The sequence below is a fragment of the Schistocerca americana genome, chromosome 4 (genome assembly GCF_021461395.2).
Source record: "Schistocerca americana isolate TAMUIC-IGC-003095 chromosome 4, iqSchAmer2.1, whole genome shotgun sequence".
NCBI classification, from domain to species: Eukaryota; Metazoa; Arthropoda; class Insecta; order Orthoptera; family Acrididae; genus Schistocerca; species Schistocerca americana.
Genome location: NC_060122.1, coordinates 265843056 through 265860382, shown reverse-complemented (window position 1 = coordinate 265860382; position 17327 = coordinate 265843056). Strand labels below are relative to the sequence as shown.

Below are 17327 nucleotides of genomic sequence, written 5' to 3'. Positions count from 1 at the left end.
TGATCTCCCCTTAATTTACATACAGCTTCTCGCAGAGTGTGTATCCTCCATTGGACCAAAGAGTTGGATGCCGGAAGGTGCGAAATCTGGGCTGTAAGTGTGGGTGAGAATAAACAGTCATTGACAAGAAGTTCGTTTCTATGCTGAAGTCGTTTCTTCAGTTTTCTGAGGGTAGCGCGATACAGTTCAGGGTTGATCGTTGTACTGTGATGTAGGACGTCAAAAGAATACCGCCTTCAGAGTTCCAGAAGACTGTCGTCACGACTTTACTGGCTTAGGTTGGGGCTCTGAACTTTTTCTTCGGAGGAGAGATGGTCTGGCGCCACTCCTTGGATTGCCGTTTTGTTTCCGGACCGAAATCTACGACGATATTCGACACGATCAGCCTCGTAACGTGCAACAATTCCGCACACATCGTCCTTCGCTGCTCTTTATGAGGCGGTGAGGAATCCAACGGGCACACACCTCTGAGTTCACCAGTGGGTGGATGAGTATGTCAGCACTATGAGCAGAGATGTCCAGTTGTGCCGCGAGATGTTTGACTGCGACCTTCTGACCACCTCGAATGAGTGCCAGCGCTTTCAACACTGCAGTAGTCATAGCTGTGTGCGGCCAACACACGGGAGATAAGCCAGGTTTCGCGATCGTGTTGTGATTATAGCGGCCACTTCGTCCAACGACTCACCGTGCTTTTGTTCGCTGCCAGATCTCTGTAGACATTCTGCAAACGCCTATGAATATCAGCGATTCTCTGGTTTCCAGCAAAAAAAAAAAAATATAGCCACCTCTGTGCTTGGAGCACAACTCCGCTACAGTCGTCATTTTGAAGACTATGTATTGCATTGTAACATATCGGAATTTCATGAAAATATAGTTGCTGAGGCGAGAATATTCCGCAATGTCCCACAAAAAATTTCGCGTTCCTTCAACCGAAATTGCCCCCGAAATAAAAATGTTGCGTTGCTCATTGAACGCCTCTCGCAGTACTCATCCTACTTGCGCTGCTAACTGTATGGAAATAGTACCACCTAGCCATGTGGGTCTTCGCCACAGATGTGAAATGCAGTTCTGTACATTGACCGTCACTTGTATCGAATCAGCAGAGTTTTTTTTTTTTATGTGTGTGTCGTGTGACTAGGGCCTCCCGTCTAGTAGACCGTTCGCCGGGATCAAGTCTTTCGACTTAACGCGACTTCGGCGACTTGGGGATGAACTAATGACGATTAGGACAACACAACACCCAGTCCCCGAGCATTGGCATTCTGTTGAGCTGACCACTCCGCTACCAGGGGATGGACATCACCAGAGTAAAATGGGCGGACGTAGAGACGCCTTAGAATACAAAAAAAAAAAGAGATATCGCGGTTTTACGCGCCGATTATCATACTGTGAGTGAAACTGCCAGATTTTTCGGGGGATCATTGCGAACTATCCACTGTGTCTACAAGTAATGGTGCACAACATGCAGAAATGTAACACGAAGTAAGAACAGTTGTCGTTAAAGGTTCCTGTTCAACAGCGACCAGAGATACATGTCACGCTCTACCAGGGATACATGTCACACTCTGTCAGTGGCAGTCGGTTTCAAATACAACAGGAGTTAATCAAATATGAAATTATTAGAACTTCAAAAAAACTTTCTATAAAACATTTTAAAATTTTCAAAAATTTTTAGTATATTGTCTCACTCGTATTGAAAATTTAAAATTTGTGCAAAGTGATGACTAGTTTCGAGAGATTACCCACCATCTTCAGACCGCGTAGCGTTATAAACGCAGCTAGCAGAGTACAGCGCCGTTGCATCTTCCGTAACAAAAAAATGGTTCAAATGGCTCTGAGCACTATCGGACTTAACATCTTAAGTCATCAGTCCCCTAGAACTTAGAAATACTTAAAACTAACTAACCTAAGGACATCATACAACACCCAGTCATCACGAGGCAGAGAAAATCCCTGACCCCGCCGGGAACGAACCCGGGAACCCGGGCGTGGGAAGCGAGAACGCTACCGCACGACCACGAGCTGCGGACACACGAAGGTAGACCTGAACTCGCTCGCTCGCTCAGATCAGCAGACAAAATGTGTTTCTAAACCTGTTAACTCGCAACTGGGCCTGTAAGTACTAACGAGAATTGCATCTACCACTGGAATCTGCTGTTATGAAGTCTTACTGATTAATAGTACTACAGCAAAATTTAAGATCGATACTCAAGGTAAATGAAATCACGGCTTGTTTACAGCATTTAGTCTCTTCTGCTTAACAGTACTCATTACATGCTGGAAGTGGTGCCTTATGCAACTGATAATCATTTTAGCATGATTTTATTTTATTGTACGGCAGTACAAATTATAAGCAGGCCCATGGACTCCCCATCATTATAGGACTAATAACAGTAAGATCCCATAATAGCGGATTCCAGTAGAAGATACAGTTATCGTTTGTACGGACACGCCTAGTTACGCGTTCATGCATGAAGAAACGCAGTTTTCCTGCTGATTTGAGCAAGCGAGCGAGCGCAGGACTACCTTCGTGACGTACGCGTCACGGCCTGTCTTTCTCGTGGGACACGTCTTCTCCTGTTCTGACGTCAGATATGTTCACCAAAAAGAGTTGCTGTTCTCAGTTAATGCATTTTGTACCACAGGACGACAGCAGTGGGAACAAGAACTGGGTTACTAAAGCGCAGATTCACTGCTTCGCCTTCTTTTGCTGATGCTTTTGTCCCGCATCGGCGCAGGGTCGACATTGTTGTTTACGGCTTCGAGAAGATTACTCCATAGTGTTCCGATACGCTTCCTGTCACCACCCATTCCCCCTCCCGCCTCCTTCCTCTCCCCCCGCCTTCTCCATCTGATGCGTGTAATGTTAGCCCTGTTAAAGTGAGCGATTATTTTCGAAATGTCTGCGAATCGTGCAACTGTCGTGAGAATTGGGCAACAGTCCGACATTCACCTATTGGGGTGAGGGAAACCGCCTAAAAACCACAACCAAGCTGGCCGACACACCGACACTCGTAGCTGGGTGGATGCGGTTCGGTATCTGCGTACCTCCACGTCTCGGAACCAATGGCTTAAGACGCAGAGTTCTACGGGTGGTGCAGGATGACTAGCCTGCGTCTTAACGCACCGATTCCGAGACGGGGAGATGTGCCAGTTTATTTACTAAAAATGTTACAATTTCTGAGACTCAAGATTTAAATAGTTTTGTGCCACAATATAGTAACCATAGCTTACCAAGCGAGGTGACACAAAGAGGTTAACACAATGGACTCGCACTAGGGCGAACGACAGTTCGAACCCGTGTGCGGCCTCCTGATTTAGGTCTTACGTGATTTCCCTGAAATTGCTTCAGGCAAATGCCGGGATGGTTCATTCGAAACGGCACTGTCTACCTCCTTCCTCATCCTTCCCAAATCCGATAGGACCTATGATCTCGCTATTTGGTTCCCTTCGCCGAATCTATTGACCAACCATACCCAGTTTACGTTTAGCATTATGAGTAGCTTCCGTGGATCCTTGGAAATGAAGGCAGAAGTAGCCAATCATTGGGTCTTTCCTGACCACTCACTCAAACTCTATGTACAATGGATACTGCGCTCACCTGCAAAATAAATTACAATAGAGTTTGGCCAAGACGTAAGGCTAGAATCTCTGTACCAACTAAGCTCTCACACCTGTGGCAATTACTTTCTACCCACATGATGAAGCTCAGAAATTAAAACTTCACGATATGCTAGAGAAGAAACAAATAACACTTTGTAAAACGACTAGCATGTACAGAACAACATAATTTTGAAAAGCACCCGCCCAGCTCGGTGTTTAAAATTTAACAGGCATGTTAATAAACAGCCTAAAATAACACACCACAAAATAACTAGGATGTGGAGCTCCATTTCATTTTCGAAACCCGTAGACAACATCGTATATCACACATCTTGTGACATATAGTTAATAACGACAACGAAGTGTTTGTGAGGATTAAATACTTAAGAGAGCACCCCTATGGTCCAGAATTTTAAGTAAGCTCAATATAGCAAGCACCAGGTTACATATTGAGTCAATATACCACTTACTACATATGTGCCATGTACTACTTATGCTCAACGCTCACAACGGCGACGAGCTTCATCAACACTGACCGCAGTGATTACCAGCTGCGTCGGTAATGAAGGTAACCAATCTGATGCGTCGCCTCTTGCGAGCTCTGACCTGTCATTTGAAAAAGAAAAACACTATGAGTCTGAAAACGAAGTCTCGGAACACACTTCCAAGGCCACACGCTATGTGTGGACATCCTTGAAACCCGATCTACAACCAAGCAGCCCTCTGTATATAAAAGGCAGAACGTACCGCTTGTATTGTACATTTCTTTGTGTAGAGTGCACCTATTCACAACATGTACCCTTCCAGAAACTCGACTATTTTGAAACAGATGCGTCAATGTTTAATTGAGAAGCCTGGTTTCGCATACTCACAGCGCTGGATGGTAATCCAAATTCCAGGACAGATGAAAACCAGCGGCGTGCTTCAGATACTGTAACACCGCTATGGCGATCCACTTCATGCACAGTAAAATAACACACAGAGCTCCCACTGTTAATCCCTGCACTTAAGCCAACGGCCAAGTGCTAACGTTGAAATGGAGATCTACGAGTTCTGAGAAGTCACTTCCCACTATTTCTCGTTGAGGAGCCATTTCGTCACTTGAAACACTAAACGAGCTGTATGATATTTCAGTAACGTGCCACGTAAAGTAGAACCAATAAGAAGCACGAACGCTCCCTACGTCACAAGCAGAAAGTAAGACGCCATACTACTGTATTTGTCTTATTCAGCAGAAGCCCATATTTGGTGGATTTTATGTTATAAGTTACACCCTATGAATATGTGCTGTTTCTTAGCACCTTCAGGCCGGCCGGTGTGGCCATGCGGTTCTAAGCGCTACAGTTTGGAACCGCGTGACCGCTACGGTCGCCGGTTCGAATCCTGCCTCGGGCATGGATGGGTGTGATGTCCTTAGGTTAGTTAGGTTTAAGTAGTTCTAAGTTCTAGGGGACTGATGACCTCAGATGTTAAGTCCCATAGTGCTCAGAGTCGTTTTCTTAGCACCATCACATTGAATGGTTCGAAAACGATCGTTATTGGTACGATTTATTGTAATAAAATGACGGGAAGCGTCATATTGGTGGTTAAATAATTTTCGTATTCGGTTATTTTCGCCTTATAGTTCGCATATTATGATGGCAAGATATTGTAAGGCAACGACCCAACAAGATTCATGAAAACATGTCGTTCTTTTTAGGGTGTGTTATAATTAAATGTCAATATCGTTTCAGCGATTGAAGTCTTTAGAAAACTATAACTTGAGATATGAGGTCAGTGGTAGCAGAGCACAGCGTCATTAACTAAGGCGCCACATTACGAAACCGAGAGTAGACCAGTAGATGATTCATATCCTGCTGCTTACGTTTATTTTTTACCACCATAGCATTTTCTAAAAGTTGTGGAAGTCCCCCAAGAAATTAGTAGAAATAATTTCTGTGATATTTGATGTTACGTAAATATAAGTGTGCATTCCGTCAGGAGTGAGTTTGTTCACTTTGGTAAACTTTTACAAACTGATATCGTTCCTGAGTGGAGACGTATCACTCATTTTTGTCTTATTACATGTTCACGGCTATTGAATTTTTTATTTACATTTACCACAGACAGAGCAACACAACCAGCGTACTGTCAAGAAAGGAAGTGTACATTGTAATAGAACTAACGTAGGAATTTTACGTACGTCCATTTCCATGAACAAACGGTGTGGTTTGCAAGCCGAATAAAGCCGATAAGTGCCGCCGGAGAGCGCTGGGAGTACAGAATCGCGTTAACCAGCTCATGTCGCGTGCCGACGGCACTGTGACTCGCGACCTTAGATATCCCATTTGCGTTCATTGACCCATGTGCTGACAGCTTTAGCTTACTGCTCCTCCAAATAACCTTCCTGTTCGTTGAATCACACAGGAGATGCCACAGCACAGAGCCAAACCTCACAACAGCTCACATTAACGACAATGTGTCGCCAAGTGACACGAATGAGGTCCATGTCAACCAATGCCCGAATCAACATTGCGAAGTGAACTGCACGCTGCTGACATTTCGACTTGCGTGGATTGCAGAAGGTCATGCTGACAATGGCACATAAAGCGGCACTTCAGTGCACAAAACAACTCAGAAATTGGTCGCTATCTGAATGCAGTGGTGTACTGTGGTTTTTCGAGTCGCGATTTTGCCTCTTTTCGAATGATGCTACGCGTTGATTCCAGAGATGGCTCAATGAGGTGTTCAACATGGAGAGTGTGGAGGCTGGAGGTGGTTCTGTGATGTTTAGCGGAATGTTTTTCGTACCACCGAATATACCATCTCCGTCGGGGAGGACATCACTCATGAAGGGATGCAGGTGGTCTGCAATAATGTTCACGGTATGGTGCTACCTATTGCTACCACATGTTCCAAGCACATCGAGGTGACAGTCCCCCAAAGCATATTTCAATACCCAGAGGACTGCGTAGGTGCCAAAGTGCGTGTCTCGAGCCGCCTTTCGGTCTGATGACCACATGTCAAAGAGACAATCGAACTGTTGTAACAAGAAATGTCATTCAAGGGATCAGGCGACATGTTTCTAGATTCCAAGGTCCAATCTCGTTGATCCCATAACCATTACAACTGTAACTTTCGATGCCGCCGGGTCAACATGCGAACACGTAGGGCTCCAAACTCTTGAAGTTGTACCAACACTGTCGACAGGTCTGCCACAAACCGATGGTTATCCTGATTTACAGTGCGGACAAGTCTCCAACCTCCACACTCTGTTACGAGACATGGACGTACTGCGCCTTGTCGTCTTCTCGTGTTTCCACCGTCTTTCATCCATTTGTCTTAGATGTTAACTACAGTAAGTACACTTTACTGTCGACTGGCTGGTCGGCTAGTTTTGCCGTTTCCGAAATGTTCGTTCCCTAGCGCCGGGCCATAACAAACTACCCTTTGCCAAAGTCGCCCATGTCAGTGAGGTTCCCAACTTGTAGCCCGTATCATAGAGGAACGATTTTCCATGCGCCGCTAATGTGTGTAAATACTCTCCTTCTCGCGTCCACTGCCCGAAACGCCTGCAGTGATTCTCGTGGTGGGCAGTGGTCATAATGTCTTGACTCATCAATGTAGATGTAAATTTATAAGCGGTCCTACCACAACACACTGGCATCGCAGTTCTGTAAGGTAGTTTGTCCGTAGGAAAGTGTGAGAATAAAAGGCGAAAATAGTTAGGTAGAGGGGTGCTCCAAACGCCAAGAATCTGCTAACGGAAATGTCGAGAGAGCTATGAAACTTTCGCAGCTGGGCTTAAATATCCTGCAAAAATTTAACAGGACGCTCCAAGACTTTGTGAAACTGGTTTCTTCAGCATGCAACGTTTTTTCTGTTTTAAAACTTCCCTTCTACGATTTATGGACTCATGTCACACTTGCTATCAACCATCTGTCATGCATGGATTCGTCCTTGAATTTACCTAATTATACGCAGTTATGGTCAGTGTAACAGAAGAGGCTGCACCAGTGGCATGTTAGCCAGCAAAGCCGTGGGAGATGTACGAAGCATCTGCTGAAAGCTTCTGCTGGTGCCACGGTCATCGTAAAAGCCGTTATCGAATGGAACTTGTGAATCTCTGTAGTACGGACTCGTATCACATTCCATTGTCTTCACAAAGCACTCAGTGCCCCACAGAGAAGCACACAAATTGACCACGGAGTGCATCTTGATCTTGAGGTGAAATATGTATGCACAGTATTATTTGTTTTGCCGCCAGACATATTGCCTGCCTTGTTTCAATTTAGCTTAGCACATTTCGATCCGTTCGAACCTGCTTTACTCATCCATGGGATTACTCCTCTTTTGTATAAACTGACAACAAAAGTAATTAAGTTATTTTACCGCTAACTAAGTGATAATTTCCAAATCATGTTCACTGCAATGCTGAATCAGTTGGTTCTGATGGGAAAATTGGGATGTGAGAGGTGAATGGAGCTTAGGAGGGTAAAAACATAGCGTCCAACAGTGTGAGCTGTGGTTGCTGCGTGGAGCTCGGCGTTCTGAGCCCTACATCACAACATCAGCTACAACAACAGCAACAATTAACAGTGTTTGACGTCGCTTACTAAACTCTCCACTCTAACTCCTCCCTTATCGTCGTCACACAAGAACCACTTGCGTAAATATAAGTTTTCGCATAATGAATACTAGATTAGTAACTTTTCGTCATGTGTAGCAAAAAACCCGAAGATAAGCAATGCATGCTCCAAACGCATCGCACTGTATTAAAATTAAACAAAATAAACAGTATGACAGGTGGAAGTACAGAATAAATAATTTGTTCCTAACAATCACACAAACAAACCCTGTTAAATCGGTGTGTGTTTATAAAACAGTTTTATTTTCAGAAAGAATCACAATCAACTTTGACAACTTTTACGCACTTCGTAAGCTGCTTCTACTTCAGATAGCCTGACCTCCTGTGGCTCATAAGACGTCATTTTCTATCTTTCGCTGCTGACCTTGCAGCCTCTAGGCTGCATATTCGATTGTATAACATTGCTGACGATGTTACAGCCACGATCTGAAGCACATTACGTGCATACCACTAATAACAATGGTCCGACAATGAATCTGCTGTGTCCCTTCAAGTACTACTACAATGTAAACATTAAAGTAACAAGTAATTATAGAATTAAATTTCGAAAGAATTCTTTTGAACTCGTAAATGCCACCGGCCGGTGTGGCCGAGCGGTTCTAGGCCCTTCAGTCTGAAACTGCGCGACCGCTACGGTCGCAGGTTCAAATCCTGCCTCGGGCATGGATGTGTGTGTTGTCCTTAGGTTAGTTAGGTTTAAGTAGTTCTAAGTTCTAGGGGATTGATGACCTCAGGAGTCAAGTCCCACAGTGCTCAGAGTCATTTGAACCATTCGTAATTGCGTTAATGGCATTAGCCTTCAAAGCCCTCAGACACAGTGGTAACGTATCTACCGAATACTGGGCCTTGCTGGCAAGGGCAAGAGGCTATCTATTGGTGATACAATCTCCTAAATCTGTAGCATATGGTGCAGACCTTTGCAAATAAAACTGCATTTTAATAACTGACATTCACTAATTCTCCACCATCACGTGCCTAATGTAAAAACAGGAATGGATTAGTAGCAGTGGACACCAGTGAACGTGTCATCGCGCCATGTTATCAACATTAGCATGATCCTAATTCGTTCACCACTGTTGTCATTGCCTTATAAATAAGTGCCATTTAACCAGTCACCTTCCCCTTTCAGTTGGTGAGTTCTTATAGTAACGACAGCTTTTAATTTCTCTTGTTTTGTGATGAGCAGCTGGTGTCAGGTGCGATAACGTTCTGAGATTTACCATCACAGTGTGCGTTAACCCGCTTCGTTGCGTGCTAGAATGCTTTTTGGTTTTGCCGGGTTCAACTGTTCGGCAGAGATACAGAGCTAGAAGCTCTTCCTCTTTTTCAGTAAACATGTTCAATTTCGAAGTTTTTATTGTATATCCTACCAGAATTAATAGCAACAGTATGCGAGATTTTACGAATTTTTACGAAGACATACATTATTCAGATTGGATAATTACATAACGCCTTGGGAAATTGCTTCAAATTAGTTATACCAGGTGCGGTTTCAGTATCTATTATTAATTATGGACGCAGTCGCCCATATGTAAGGTCTAGTTATTGTACAGAAAATGCTTCAGATACCCTTAGTCACAGTTGTTTGATGTTGCAGGACGAATCTGCCCAAGGAGGTAATGGCATTTCCAGATTACCCTTTTCCTGAGGGCGAGAAATCCTATCTGCCGGCTGGCGATGTACTAAAATACCTCAATTCATATGCGGAACACTTTGGACTTCGTCGTTGCATTAAGGTAAGAATATCACTATGTGCATCTTTGTATGCGTCCTTGCGCTCGCTAACACGCGCTTGCGCTTGCGCTTGCGCTTGTGTGTGTGTGTATGTGTGTGTGTGTGTTCCAGTATAAGCAAATACGACCGAAGTTACCTCACAAATGATTTACACCTCCAGCACATCGACGGGTTGAAGGTGAGAGTAGAAATTATGTTCTGTAATGATAATCGTCTCTCTGTACACCGAGCGAGGTGGCGCAGTGGTTAGCACATTGGACTCGCATTCGGGAGGACGACGGTTCAATCCCGTCTCCAGCCATCCTGATTTAGGTTTTAAGTGATTTCCCCAAATCGTTTCAGGCAAATGCTGGGATGGTTCCTTTGAAAGGGCACGGCCGATTTCCTTCCCCATCCTTCCCTAACCCGAGCTTGCGCTCCGTCTCTAATGACCTCGTTGTCGACGGGACGTTAAACAACACTACCCTAACCCTAATTAGCAACAACAAGTGAGTAATCTAAGTGTTGAAATAACTTCTGCTCAAATTCACAGGTACGTTCCTTACAGCAATCTAGCTAGTCTACACAGACTGGGCAACAAAATGTTACCAACTTGTTGGCCGACCGCGGTGGTCTAGCGGTTCTAGGTGCTCAGTCCGGAACCGCACGACTGCTACGGTCGCAGGTTCGAATCCTGCCTCGGGCATGGATGTGTGTGATGTCCTTAGGTTAGTTAGGTTTAAGTAGTTCTAAGTTCTAGGGGACTGATGACCACAGATGTTAAGTCCCATAGCGCTCAGAGCCATTTGAACCATTTGAACCAACTTGTTGGCGAATGTTGGCAACATATTTGTTGGACATAGCAATTGGCATCTGTATACATGTTGTTAACGGTGTTGCGCGTGCAAAACAAACCCAGTGTTGGGTACAGAATGGAAGAGACTGTAGCCGCTGGTATACATGCTGCTTTTATCTTACTTCTTTGTTTGGTAGCCCGTAAAATCTCCAAAGAGAACCTAAACAACCGTGCTGCTATTCCACCATCAGTAAGACCGGCGCTTACTCTGCGATACTTAGTTACAGATGATTTGTTTCGTAGTCCAAAACGTTTGTTTAAGTTATCGAAACACTCAGTTCCCTCCACTGTACCTGAATTGTTCGAAGCCATCATTGACGGTCGTAAAGAATGCTGCCAAATAAGCATATAACTAAAATACAAATTATATGTTACTAAATATTGTACAAAGAATTTATTGACTCCAAGTGATTGTATTATGGTGATAAAATTGATATATAATACCCATAAGATTTGCCGCGCGGGATTAGTCGAGCAGTCTTAGGCGCTGTAGTCATGGACTGTGCGGCTGGTCCCGGCGGAGGTTCGAGTCCTCCCTCAGGCATGGGTGTGTGTGTGTGTTTGTCCTTAGTATAATTTACGTTAAGTAGTGTGTAAGCTTAGGAAATGATGACCTTAGCAGTTAAGTCCCATAAGATTTCACAAACATTTCAACATTTTTTTGAACCCATAAGGTTTGTTACTGAGAATTCCCTTGAGGAAAGGGGTGTTTGTGAAGGTCTGTCATTACCAAAATAAAGCGAGATTATGGTGTATGTTGTCGTTGTAGAGGTAAATACTGTGGCTGAGGCTGTTGAGTTTCAGGGGTGTTTAAATTTTGCTGTGCCAAAGACATCTGTGATCGAAGCTGTTGATTTTCTGGTGTATTGCTCGTATAACATGAACATTGCTGTCAAAACACTTCAGTCCGAGATTCTGAATTACAAGATTGACGTCTTGATGGATATTTTGGTTGAGCCGTAGGAAAAGAGCGCATTTACTGACTTGGCGTCGACAGTGTCCGCTAGGGTGCTGAAGTTATTATTATAGATGCCGGCAGTGAAGCTAAAGACGTTGTAGCTTATGCTGCAGGAGAATAGCAAATTGCTGAATGGTGTCTATTGTCTTTGTCCCATTGATGACTTGGAAACTGATCAAAGGAGATCTTTAAGGATTAGCCGAAATCAATTCATGCGCTGTAAGTTCACCCGTTACCAGCACGAAGAGGAAATTACGTGTGCGATTTTTTGCTGTACATATATTCCGACTGTCTAGTTTTGAGCCCCGCATCCCGCTGGCTACGTTTTCACCGTTAACGGCAAAACCACCTCTTGATTTCACGTTTCCTTGAATGCTTCGCATATATTTGTCGCTTTGCTAACCATGGCATCACATTTTGTTTTATTTTGGGTTTTTTGGCAGTTGAACGCGCAGGTTCAACCTTTGTAGGTTGAGATATTATAGGTGCGAATGATTTATTTGCAATTTATTTGCACTCAGCTACCAGGGGCGGACACTGGTACAGTGACACGGGTTTGTAGGCGTCAGAAGGCAAGACATGTTTCCTGGAACTGCAGCAACTCCCTAGAAATGCTTCTCGGGAAGCAAGAGAAATCAGGAAAGCATTGGCCCTACATTTTATTTCAGAATAAAGGGAAATACCGGGGCAAAATAAATTTGCCTACTTGTACTTTTCTTTGCCTTTTTAAATTTTACATCATTACTACTTTTTGTCTTACTTGATTTAAAATAATAGTAAATATCTGCGTGATTACAGCTTTTAGTGGTCGTCTGTGCAGTATGTAGTAGCGTGTAATGGAATAACAGACTTGTTGTGGCATTAGTTATTTTTAAACCTAGGTCAATAAAATAAATAAATAAGCATTGGCCGACCGGAGTGGCCGTGCGGTTCTAGGCGCTGCAGTCTGGTGCCGAGCGACCGCTACGGTCGCAGGTTAGAATCCTGCCTCGGGCATGGATGTGTGTGATGTTCTTAGGTTAGTTAGGTTTAGTTAGTTCTAAGTTCTAGGCGACTGATGACCTCAGAAGTTAAGTCGCATAGAGCTCAGAGCCATTTGAACCAAATAAGTATTGGCCTCTATAAAACCGCCCTTTCTACGAGAAATCTCATCATATTGTATATAAGCCATATACTGCCTTCAGAAATGGTACCAGTTCCACTTTTGCTTTTCTCATGTATTTTCTTCCGTTCCCTGAAATACAGAGTTCTTATGGACTTAATTTTCCTGGATATTTCACAGACATTTGTTTCAAAGTGCGAATCTGTTTTGGATTTCTGGTCTGGTATGCCTTGCACTTAATGTCTTATAATCCGTAAGCAGCTCTCAGCATTTCAATGACCTCTATAATTAGGTCTTTCGTCCACATCATGACTGCTACAAAAGATTAGTTATGACGAGTTCACGTCGTCATAAACCGAGGTTATATTCAACCTTTAGCGAAGGTCAAGTTTGAACATGTTGCTGAATAGCAGACCAAGTCAAGAACTACATAACAAAAATAATAAAATATGCTCAAATAATAACGTAACTGCTAGCCTGCTGAAACTGTACGTTCACCACTTTTTCAATTGTTAACTACTCCGTCTACACTGGACGATGTTTTGCATTTGAAATGGAAAACATGGGTACAAGCAACAGTAAACGAATTTCTTTGATCTTATGCCGCCCCATGTTGACGAGTATCTGTGACCTTGTTGCTAGTTGACGGGATACATGTTACTAGCAGCCATGTGTTGCTACTATTTTGTTGGCCAGTTTTTACCAGGCTTAAGGACGAAACTATATGTCTACCACCTACTTACTCTCACGGAGTTGCTTTTAATCAAAATGTCGCGCTGATACCACCTAAAATATTCTTTCTCTCATGGGATCAAATGAAATTCATTGTACGTTAGTAACAATGAGGGAACCAAGGTTGACTACAAATGAGTATTCCAGAAATTCAATTAACTTTAGAATAAAGTATCACGTTACGCAAATGATGTGTTTCCTGAGTCATTGCCTCTACAACAAAAATACATACATCCATGTTTATTTACTACAAATAAATTTTATTCTTGCTCCTGAATGAGAGTTACAAAATATACATAAACAAAAGTTTGTGTCAACGTATAAATAAACTAACGTCATAGAGAAGTTTCGAAAGATTTTACTTTAGTTTGCTTGTAGACATTTAGATAAAATTACTTTGATTTCACACTACTTACGGTTTTCATTCGATTTCTGTCTAACAAAAGATTCGATCACATATGTGACCCATTAGTGAGGTCAATCAGATACAACAGATGAATAATAACAATAATAACAGATAATCAGAAGAACGATTTATTTCCGCAGTTCCGGCAGCACGTGGAACGAGTGCAACCACGTGGCTCTGTATGGGAAGTGTCAGCTACAAATATGGATACAGCTGAAGTCACAACTTATCAGTTTGACTCTGTTATGGTGTGCAGTGGGTAAGTCATGTTAATGCTGCATTAAAAACTGCTGACTGAGATATACCTGTAACACGTTATAAACTGTATACTAAGCATTTCTCGTGACGCTGGATTTCAACATTGTTGCAGTTTATGTATTGATTCGTGATGGTTTTCTGTCCGAAGCTACCTAAGTGAAGAAATTTTTCGTAGCCAAGATCGCCATCAAAACTAGTTTTTACTGTCCGGTTTCGACAAGTAAGACTGTCACTTTCAGATCTTCAAAGATCTGAAGAGGCGGTCTTGCACGTCGAAACTGGCTAGTAAAACGTAGTTTTGAACGCGTTATTGGCTATAAAAAATTCTTTAAAGTACATACAGATGGCTTCTTGTCATTTCTCATTAAGAGAAACTTTAATCCAAGTACCTACATGAATATCTTTTAAGGCGTAAACCTTCGGTAAAGGCCTTACTACAAGTGACATTTAAATAATGATAGCAGTAACCAAAAAGTGATATCTTCATTCCGAGGACTGACTTGATGCCACTCTCCAAGCTAGTCTGCCCTGTGCAAGTCTTCATCTCTGCACGATTACTGCAACCAACATCCATTTCAACATACCACTGCGCTCAAACCGTGCTCAACAGTTTTCAGCCCCCTCCCCCCCCCCCCCCCCCCCTCCCATTTCACCCAACGGCCACACTTGTCTAAGCTACCAAACTCACTATTCTTTGATGCCTTAGGGTATGTCCTATAGATTGAACGCTTCTTTTAGTGAAGTTGTTCCGCAAACTTCTGTTTTGCTCACTTCCGTGCAAAACCTTATCATCGATCCCATCACCCCATCTATTCTAAAACACTCTTCTGCGGCACCAGTTTTCATTTAGAGATACGAGGGTGAGCGAAATGAAAACCTTAAATATGTTTCTACATGTGATTTGTTCAACAAAAGTGTGACGTAAATGTATCGTTTTCGACATTGTCTACCTGAGGTTCAACACAATTCCTCCAATGCAGGAAAAGATATGGATTCCTATGGAAAAAAATTATTGTGGTCATGTGCGCTGCTACTCGAACATCACATGGCGGACCTCTTCATCAAAATGAAATTTATTTCCTCCCATCCCCTGTCTGGGTGGACCAGACATGTGATGATTACTTGGTACGAGGTCTGTCGAAAATGGTGGATGTGGGAATGAAAACGCAGGTCAGTGATGGACGAGCAATGTGGGGTCAAGCATTGTCATCTTGCAAAATCACACCTACAGTCACAGGTCCACGGTGAATTTATCAGATTTGAGTCAGAATACGAATCCAGCGTTCGAAATGTGATGCTCTGTGAATGGTGTTTCCCCTAGGCCTATTGTTTTCCAAGAAAAAAGCTCATTTAAACCCAGAAGAGGGTCTGAATAACCCTTCCTACTAGTGTTTACCCCAGAAATTACTTGGTTTCTGACGGTGGGAAATGAAGTCATTCCATGCTTGCTCTCTTGATTTAGGGTTGCTAGTAGTGAACCTGTTTTCGCCTGCTGTAACGATTTTCGCAAGGAAGCCATGACATTCAGCTTCAAAGCGCCGCAGAAGTTCATCATATACGTCAATGCGTTACTGTTTCTGTATTGGAGGAAGACACCGTAGCATCTGCCTTGCAGAAACTTAGAAAAACCCAAGCACGCCACGAACATTTTTGTGTGTTGAGATGTGGCTAATTTTCAGATTTTCGGCTATTTCATCCATCATCACACGGCGATTGCCGTGGCGTCAGTTCTGATATCAGAGCGCGGTTTACTTGACCTAAGCGGAGACCATCCGCCACCCAAGTCACGACGTTTGTAAACTTTCCACTCCAATCATGGTCTTGCTGCTCTGATAAATATGTCAGACAGTATTATCATAAAAAAAAAAAATTTCGATATGTTTCGTACCTTCACAGCTCAGAAAACGTATAACGGAATATTGTTTTTCGTTGATGTCTATTGCAAGCAAGGTAGTCACTGCAAACTGCTATTGTAGCAGTGCTTCACTTGTCTACAGTATACTGCCACCTATTGTAAGTTCTTTGAAGCACATGTAAATACGCTGCCAATTTACAGAACAATAGCGCAGGAAATCGAATGTTTATGACAGTTTTAGGGTTTTCATTTGACAACCCCGTATCTCTCAATAAAACTGTACCATTCCACAAAAATTGATTCGTGACAGTTTAGTAATGGTATTATACTAATTAATCCTTTAACTGCTCTGGACGTGTTAACGAGCGTGCCTTTGTGTCTGCGCGTAGCCGCGTTCGGAGTAACAGGTGGAAGGGATGGTGGCGCGCGTAAACACGTTCAGAGCACACAGGGACAGGCACAAAGGCGCGCGCCGCCTAACACGTCCAGAGTAGTTAAAGGGTTAACAACGTTCATCTACGATTTAATAGCTGAAAATGCCTTTACGAACTCGTATAGACACTACTGGAAGGAGAAGAGGCCACAGCTGAAGGGTTCGCGCGAGTTCCGTGGCCGGCAGAGCCACGCCCACAACTACCGTCGCCCAGACGCCTACAGGGGGCGGCGAGTGCTTCTCATCGGCTCCGGGCCTTCTGGCATGGACCTAGCGCTGGAAGTCGCATCTGTCGCTCAGCAGGTAGGCCGCACAGCGGGCGACGGGAAATTTTTCGTAACATAAAAATAATTTCAAACAAATAACAAATGAATAGACTGCCTCTGCAGCCAACATCGCTAACATATCTACATCCATACTCCGCAAGCCATATGACGGTGTGTGGCGGAGGGTACTTTGAGTACCTCTAGCGGTTCTCCCTTCTATTCCAGTCTCGTATTGTTCGTGGAAAGAAAGATTGTCGGTATGCCTCTGTGTGGGCTCTAATCTCTCTGATTTTATCCTCATGGTCTCTTAGCGAGATGTACGTAGGAGGGAGCAATATACTGCTTGACTCTTCGGTGAAGGTATGTTCTCGAAACTTTAACTAAAGCCCGTACCGAGCTACTGAGCGTCTCTCCTGCAGAGTCTTCCACTGGAGTTTATCTATCATCTCCGTAGCGCTTTCGCGATTACTAAGTGATCCTGTAACGAAGCGCACTGCTCTCCGTTGGATCTTATCTAT

General features: G+C 43.5%; 1 protein-coding gene across 2 annotated transcripts in view; it reads left to right on the top strand.

Moving 5' to 3' along the window:
- The window catches only part of LOC124612505 (senecionine N-oxygenase-like), a 37689-nt gene that overhangs the window by 553 nt on the left and 19809 nt on the right, over positions 1-17327 (top strand). For both annotated transcript variants that reach the window (XM_047140748.1, XM_047140746.1), the window contains exons 2-4: positions 9828-9966; positions 14138-14256; positions 16669-16846. In XM_047140748.1, the coding sequence (XP_046996704.1) occupies positions 9828-9966; positions 14138-14256; positions 16669-16846 (436 nt within the window). The remainder of the gene's footprint in view (positions 1-9827; positions 9967-14137; positions 14257-16668; positions 16847-17327) is intronic.